General features: G+C 43.6%; 1 protein-coding gene across 1 annotated transcript; it reads left to right on the plus strand.

Moving 5' to 3' along the window:
- The first annotated feature begins 1970 nt into the window (after positions 1–1970).
- On the plus strand, positions 1971–5115 carry zfp36l1a (zinc finger protein 36, C3H type-like 1a). Its single transcript, XM_023993993.3, has 2 exons — positions 1971–2149; positions 3564–5115. Exons 1-2 carry the CDS (start codon positions 2099–2101, stop codon positions 4656–4658), a joined length of 1146 nt encoding a protein of 381 aa, XP_023849761.1. The 5' UTR covers positions 1971–2098; the 3' UTR covers positions 4659–5115.
- Positions 5116–8231: the final 3116 nt, after the last annotated feature.

Genomic DNA, 8231 nt, shown 5'->3' on the forward strand with positions numbered 1-8231 from the left:
CCTCCCTCCTTCGCCCTCAGCTTTCTTTCTTTCTTGCTCTGTCATGGATTACAGGAGGTGTGTGTGTGTGTGTGTGTGTGTGTGTGTGTGTGTGTGTGTGTGTGCGTGCGTGCGTGCGTGCGTGCGTGCGTGCGTGCGTGCGTGCGTGCGTGCGTGTGTGCGTGCGTGCGTGTGTGTAGGTTAGTCGAGGCAGGGTGGACTACAATAGATTTGCATATAGGGTTACCTAGTTCTTTTTACGTACACGACATGATTGTGGCTGCCTGTTATGTGTCTGAACATGGTGAGATCACTATGGTATTCGGTTACAGGCCTATAGCCTACCTATCTGTAAATAACCTGATGGGGAATGAATAGAGATGATTACAATATTACTAGATATTATTAGCCTGGCTCCAGATCTGTTTGTGCTGTCTTGCCAACTCCTATGGTCACTGTTTGCCCAGGCTACAATATTATAGCCCTACACTATATATATGGTGCAAATATAGATTATTAACACTGCAACTGCACGGAATAGACGGTAGAACAGTGGATGCCTCTTCTCATGCTGTAACTTCCAATTAGACTTCCTGTTCAATCATCAGGGAGCAGTCAGTGCATTTCAAGTAAAAGTGGAGGATTTCATTGTAAACTGAGCCAAGGCTGTAGGCTGCATTACATGTGGCTGTGCTGTGTGTGTGTGTGTGTGTGTGTGTGTGTGTGTGTTGTGTGTGTGTGTGTGTGTGTGTGTGTGTGTGTGTGTGTGTGTGTGTGTGTGTGTTTGTATGGCTGTAGTTGAGCGAGGTAGGTAAGGGTTAAACTAATCCTGGCTGCCTTAACAGAATCCACCGGAAAGTCCGTTGTTCAACAGGCCAACAATTAAGAGTAAATTAATGACAGTGTGTGTTGTGTGTGTGAAATAGGATGATAGCAGAAGGGAGCCTGAGGATACTATGTAGGGAGAGAGATACTTCAACTATTTGCACATTGTTAAAACATTGCCAATAATATAACACTTTAAAAAACTTTTGTGAGTGTAATGTTTACTATTCATTTTTGATTGTTTATTTCCCTTGTTTATTTCACTTGCTTTGGCAATGTAAACATATGTTTGCCATGCCAATAAAGCCCTTTGAATTAAGATAGAGGGAAGGGGGGAGAGAGAGAGAAAGAGAGAGAGAGAGAAAGAGAGAGAGAGAGAAAGAGAGAGAGAGAAAGAGAGAGAGAAAGAGAGAGGGGGGGAGAGAGAGGGGGGGGGGAAGAGCGTTACAAAGTAAACAAGTTCTGACTGTCTGCCTAGAAGAGCTTGAGGAAAGTGTTGTTGGGGAAGTTTAGAACACCTTCAAACTAGACAACCTAACTTGTAATAAAGTATGCCTAGGCAAGTAATACAATGTACAGTATGTGGTTTATTATAATACAGTAACATGGGGTGGGATAGTAGGCTACACTGTGTCTACTAGGCTACAAAACTTGCTTGAACAAAAACTTGACATGCAGAAATCCTGCAACTTTGAACAAACAAAAGTCAATAGGCCTTGCCGACCGTTGACAAGCCTAAGCTTCTTGATGGATTGAAGGGTTTAGGCTCATGACTCATAACACTTACATTGGAAAATGTATTCACGAGGGTTGCTGGAAGTGCAAGTCTGCATGTTGGAATAGGAAATTGTTTAGTTGGCATTTTTTCCTACGTGGATGATTCCAATATATTGAATGTAACGTTGTGCTGCAACTTCATTCTGCAGACTGAACAAGATGAGAGGGGAAAGCATAGCGCGTTACAGTTTGTTTTGAAAACTTGGGAGATAAGTATTATTAGTGTTTCAAAGTCAATGCAACATGTGCCCTGAGAAGATGCTTGCAACTGGTGCAACTGTCCCCCCCCACCCCCAACCACCACAAAAAAAGTTCGATCTAAGAAAAGACGCGTCACTACAAGCTCCTCCTGCACAGGATTATAAAGGAAATGCACGGAACTGGTGCGAGGCAGAGGGGGTGTACTAGTAGTTAGGGCAAAAAAAGTTGACAAAACAGAACTTGCCATCCTGTGTAATTTCAATTAAAAAAACATAAATTTTTACTGGTTTTGGATTTTATTTTCAACGCTGCCAAGATGACCATGGCAGTGGTTTCGCCATTCGACTTCAGCGAAGTAATGAACAAGGTAACTTTAGCTACAGAAAGTCCCCTACTCGGCTTTTCTCGAACCTAGCCAATGTATGGAGGCAAGTCAGTGCTGGAATTCGACATTTCACTAGGCTAGATTTGTGTGGTTTAATTTCAAATGTTTACGCTTTTGTTCTAATGCATATTTATTAAAGGGGTCCATTAACATTTAAATAAGACTGCTATAACGCGAAACTGTAACTACTATAGTTTTGCTAATTTAGCTTGCAAACTAATTTTACCCGGGAGTGAGTTCCATGATGTGCTTTCGGGCCAAGAGCAGTGTTAGCCTCTGATGCATGATGTCTCGTGTTGTGATTTTTTTATTTTTAACTTTTACTTTGTTTGTTGACTAACTTTCGTTTCCTTGTTTGATTGCTAATATCCCGTCATAAAAGAGTGAGTCAGACGGGTTTAAATCGACTGATATAACGGGAAACTTGCTGGCCTGCTACTTTTGCTCAAGTAAAGTGTTAACCACGAGTGCTTTTGGTGATTTTAATTCAATGGAAACAGTTAGCCTGGCGATCGAAACTTATTTTGTAATGTGCAGTTGGATCAATTGGATCTTTTCGCTGACCAACACGTAATTCAAATCTGCTAGAATTGGAGCGTACATGAATCCGATTTATAGTTGCCATGATGTTGCATTCATTCAATCAAGTGTCAATATACTCGTGCCTGAAACTACAGTTTGAAATGCATAGCCTAATGATTCTGACTTCAGTTGAGCATTGATTTATTGAAACGTGTAGACTTACTGGTGGCACGTCGAATATAGGATATTTTTGTACTTGCAATATGTATATATCCTGTATGAATTGCATTGATTGTTGTACTGTATTAATTTAACAACTTCTGAACTTTCCGTTTAAAGTTATTATTGTGCATAAAAGGGTCCACGTAACGTTAGCTATTCATGAATCTTGTGTGTGTGTGTGAGGCAAAACATGCTTTCTTATCCCATCAATCACCTAGTCATGCATATCTAGGCCTGATGCGAGTGTTCTTTTGAAGAGAACTTGGTTACTAGCCTACTATGTCTTCCATTTTCAGGTTCTTTCACACTACGTTTTCATTTCGCTTTTTCATTTCAAATGATTAAAAAAAGATGCAGCGGCTCCTTTGTAGCCGGGACCATGATCGCTCTCACGCGCTCCTTCCTTTGCGCCATTTACTTTGCAGGCACACATTCCTCAGTAGGGCAACTTGCCAAACCAGCTGTTCTGTTCTATAGGTCTGCATCCGCCTTAGGATTTAATTCGAGTCGAACATCAATGGTCATTCAGGGATTTCTTTATAGATGTTTTCCTTCCCTTTATGAAATGTAAAACACTCTCTCTTGTGATTTTTGAATATAAATACATTTGTTTTTGTGTTGACTTTAGATCTAATATTTTGCCTCTTTCCAGAACAACAAGATGCTGAACTACAACAACAACATACTGAGCTCCCCCCATCATGCCATGTCCACCCCCACTGGAGCCCTGCTGGACAGGGACAGGAAGGCTGTGGGGACCCCCTCGCTGGGCAGAGGGGTGTCTGTGTACCACTCGGTCACCCTTCCCAACCACAACCCCAGCACCAAGTTCCACCAGAACCAGTTCCTCAACAGCCTGAAGATATCAGACCCCTGCTCCGTCACCTCCGGGTTAATCAGTGGCAGCAACAAGGAGAACCGCATGAGAGACCGCTCCTTCTCTGAGACGGGCGAGAGGCTCCTACAGAAGTGCCTGGGGCCGGCTAGTCCTACCAGCCTGGGATGCAACAGCCAGAGCCAGCAGCAGAGCCAGGTCAACTCCAGCCGCTACAAGACGGAGCTGTGCCGGCCGTTTGAGGAGAACGGAGCCTGCAAGTACGGCGACAAGTGTCAGTTCGCCCACGGCATCCACGAGCTGCGTTCTCTCAGCCGCCACCCTAAATACAAAACCGAGCTGTGTCGCACCTTCCACACCATCGGATTCTGCCCCTACGGTCCCCGCTGTCACTTCATCCACAATGCAGAGGAGCGCCGTGGACCCCCTCCCGGATCCTCCTTCTCCCCGCTCTCCTCCAATAAGCTGGAGCGTCCCCGTCTGCAGCACAGTTACAGCTTCGCAGGGTTCCCCAGCTCCGGGGGTCTGAGAGGAGAGGACAGCCTCACCCCTACACCCATGTTCTCCCCAGAAGAGATACCCGAGTGGCCAAGCTGCAACCCCTTCACATATTCCAGCCAGGAGCTGGCCAACCTCTTTGGCCCCAGCCTGGGATCCGGCGGCCCCACGGGGACCGAACCCAACACCCCTGCACCCCTGTCTCCGACCAACACCCCCTACTTCTTTAGGCCCATGTCGGAGTCCCCCACTCAGATGTTTGAGTCTCCGTCCAGCCCTCCACAGGACTCCCTGTCAGACCAGGAGGGGTATCAGAGCAGCTCGGGGGGCAGTCTCAGCGGGTCAGAGTCCCCCAGCCTGGACGCCAACAGACGCCTCCCCATCTTTAGCCGCCTCTCTGTCTCTGATGACTAGACTGCTCCTAATTCATGTATGTTATCTGTCGTCTCCCAGAAAGAGAAAATGAATGGAAAATGGCACTCCCCTCTACCATGTTCCCCTACCCCTTTCCTCCACAAAACAATATCAATTTAGTTCCTAGTTGGAATGATCTAAGGATAAAGTGACTTAATTAAGGGAACTTGTTTTCAAATCACCCCAGATATCTCTTCCCTGCTGTTTACTCCACTCCCCTCATAGAGCCTACCCCGTCTTCTGGCATAGTGCCAAAACGGGAGAGGAAATGAATGAACAATGAGAATGATGGTGTGAGAAAAAAAAGAAAAAAAGAAGAGATTGTTAGACTGTTGTTTTGCCAGGTGCCACCTGTCTTTCTGTTCTTGAACACTTAGCAGTGCTAGTGGGCCTTTGGCACGGGGAGTGTATCATCGCACCACATGCCCCACTCTTCCACCACCATCCTCTGACGTTACCACCTCTCAAGCACACTTCCCTGGTCTACTCTGCGCTGAGCTAGCTGGAGGGTGCTCATTAACACATCCTGTCCTCAGATCAACCCCAGCTGTTTTTACTATAGACTTTGAGCAACAACAAAAAATGCATAAACTGAAATGATATGAATAGTTTTAAAACAAAGTGCCTGGAGCAGTTGGTTCGTGCGTAGCATGTGCGAGAGTTGGATGGACTACTGTCTGAGGGTTTCGATTCTTTCAACGTCAACTTGTCCCGTCATAGTTCTTCTCAAGCGTTCTTTGTTGAGTGTCATTTTCTGTAATAGCGGAGCAGGACAGAGTCTGTATGCAGGAAGTGACTGACAGACACAGGAAGTGTTGCTGGTCACTGGCGGTTGTTTCTGGGAAGGAAGGACGTCTTTAATGTCTAACTGGTTATTAAACCTTGAAGACGATTTGGTTTCTGTCCAGCCCGCCTCCGTCCATGCTGTTCTGCAGGCAGCAGGGAATTCCAGCATTCCCATGGTGCAGTTCTTCTACTTCCTGCAACTTGAGATGGGATCTCTAAGCTATCTTATTTTTCCTCTTTCCCTATAGAATCAGACTCTGGCTCTGAGGAGCAGCTGTCATGACATCTCCCTGCTTCTTTCTATGGTTTTTGATTTATCCATTTTTTAAATTGTTATTATTATAGTTTGTTTTTAAAACTTTCCGAGCATCGGTGCTTGTCACTGCTTATTTAACTTATCGAAACATATTTATTGGTGATCATATGCATTTAGTTTTTTTTTTGTTAATTTTGTTTTCTTGCAGCTTAGTAATAATAAGTTTTTTTTTTTTTTTCTTTTTTTTCAGGTTCTCTTGGTTTAGACTAATCGTTTGGGACAGTTTTTTCTTCCGCCCCCCCCCCCCCCCCCACCCCCACAGTTTAATATATTGTACTACAATGACTGCAACAATATTTGTAACTACACTTTGTTAAAATAAAACTTAATTTAAAAAGCAACAAAAAAAATACAGGAAAAAAAATGTCGCGTTTTGATTATTTATTTGTAGACTTAAAAAACAAACAGTTTTCCCTATTATTGTTCTGCAATTCTAGGGACAAAATACTTGTTGCATTATCATCCCGGAACTGTCCTATCCTCCCTTACTCTTTAGAACGTTTTCTATGACCGTAACAGTACCTTACTGTTATTACTTTGTTCACTCAATTCAGCTATTTGTATTCTTTTAAATCACGCCAGCTTGGTTCCATATGGAGACCAATCAGGATTCTCTTTCATAATTATGACTAAAGCGGTAAAACCAAGAGGTACAACACATAATGATGAGTTATCTCCATGTTCACTATCACATCCTGATTTGAGTGTAGGGTTTAAAGGAAGGTTATGTCTGAATGTTATGGAATACAGTTAACCAAGGATTTAGAGGAAAAATACTATTTGTATTACAAGCAATAGCAGTGACCAAATGGGTTGAGGAGAAGACATTTGTATTTTTGATGGATGTTTGATTCACTTGCATGGCCCCCAACTGTTATAAAGTGCCTACTTTTGAATACATTCCAGGTAGCTAAAGTTTTATATTAAACGATGGAAGATGGTGAAATTGTTTTAATTCCTTGTTCCATGTTTCCTTAAAGTTTTGAGCAAGGTTAAACAGGATTATTGACACAAAGAAAGTAAAACTGTTGAATGTATTTTTCTCAGCCATGGTTTTTCACTACAGTCATTTCTATGTGAGTTTATATTAGAAACTGATTTCTCTTTTTGTAACTATTGATTGCAGTTAACCAATAAACCCTGTATTTTTGAAACAATTGTTGTCTATTCATTCATCCACCATTAGTGAACTGATTTGAAGACATCTTGTCTTCTCTGTCAGGGATAGTCAAGCATGACATTTAACAGGGCTCTTACACAATGTTTACCTTGCTGCACCAATAGACTCTGATGCAATGTCAGACTATCTGTTGTTGAAGGGAAAATGACAATTCATGACAAGAGATTCCTGTTGCAGCACGTCCCATAACAAAATGTCACACCGACAGCTTATCTTTTGGTGACAGATGTGGACACTGATTTAACCTTACTAAGCACAGACGGCCTGTTACGTTTACTACATGTTAATACATACTGAATACCAATAAATGGTTGAAAACGATATCGTTTATTGATTCAATTAGTTAAACAGTACATGGCATAGGAAGAGATCCGTGCGTACCGTATGTGGGGTGGAGGGAGTTTCAATGAGCCAGCTGATGATTGGTGGACATGAGAGAGAGCAGATTGGTAGACAGGAGAGGGAGCAGCCTGGTGATTGGTGGACTGGACAGACCTGTTCGGGGAGTGTCCCAGGGTGATCAAACTCTGAATGAGCTGGTTTGATTACACAGACTGATACCATGCTCTGTTTACCTGGAAATGTTGATCAGGTCATTAAGGTTATGAGAAGCGGATATGGAGAGCCAGTCAGTGAGAAGAAAAGTAGTCCGAGATGGGTGTAGTGACTACGGTAAGGGTCATGTTCAGTAGAGCACAAAAATGTTTTGAAATTCCCAAATTAAAATGAGCATTTCCTATTGGACTACAGATCGTTGGTCTACCTACCTCTTCAATTCACCCATCGTAAAAACATTTCCTCCTGTTTCATGACCACCGGACTACTTTATTTGTTCTGATTGCACCAGGCAGACACTTACCTCTCTACCCTCAGTTTTGTATCAGATGACAGAGAGGATCAGGAACTAACTCCTAATGGAACTAACTTGCCGAGTGCTGCCCCAGTCAGTTGACCCATAAGCCCTACTTGTTTCCTCAGTTCAGGTTGTTGCTTCTGATGCATTATCTTGTTCCTGGGTGTTGCCCTGAACAGGCCAGGGGAGAGGGAGCACCTGTTGTGGGCCTTGGTACTACTTTAGGCCCAGGCCTCTACCCAGCCTTCCTCCCCCTCCTTCAAATCATGACAGGTAGACAGATGAGACTGCCCACCTGTGCAAACAAGGTTTGCTAAACATCTTTGGGTGCCATGTAGCCTTTACCTCAGTGTTGTGAAGCAACCTGGCCTCAGAGCATTTCGTATTTCGTACGCTAATGTTGTCCATGATGAGATTCGAACACGCAACCTTTGGCTT

Source organism: Salvelinus sp. IW2-2015, linkage group LG9, assembly GCF_002910315.2.
Source record: "Salvelinus sp. IW2-2015 linkage group LG9, ASM291031v2, whole genome shotgun sequence".
Taxonomy (NCBI): Eukaryota; Metazoa; Chordata; class Actinopteri; order Salmoniformes; family Salmonidae; genus Salvelinus; species Salvelinus sp. IW2-2015.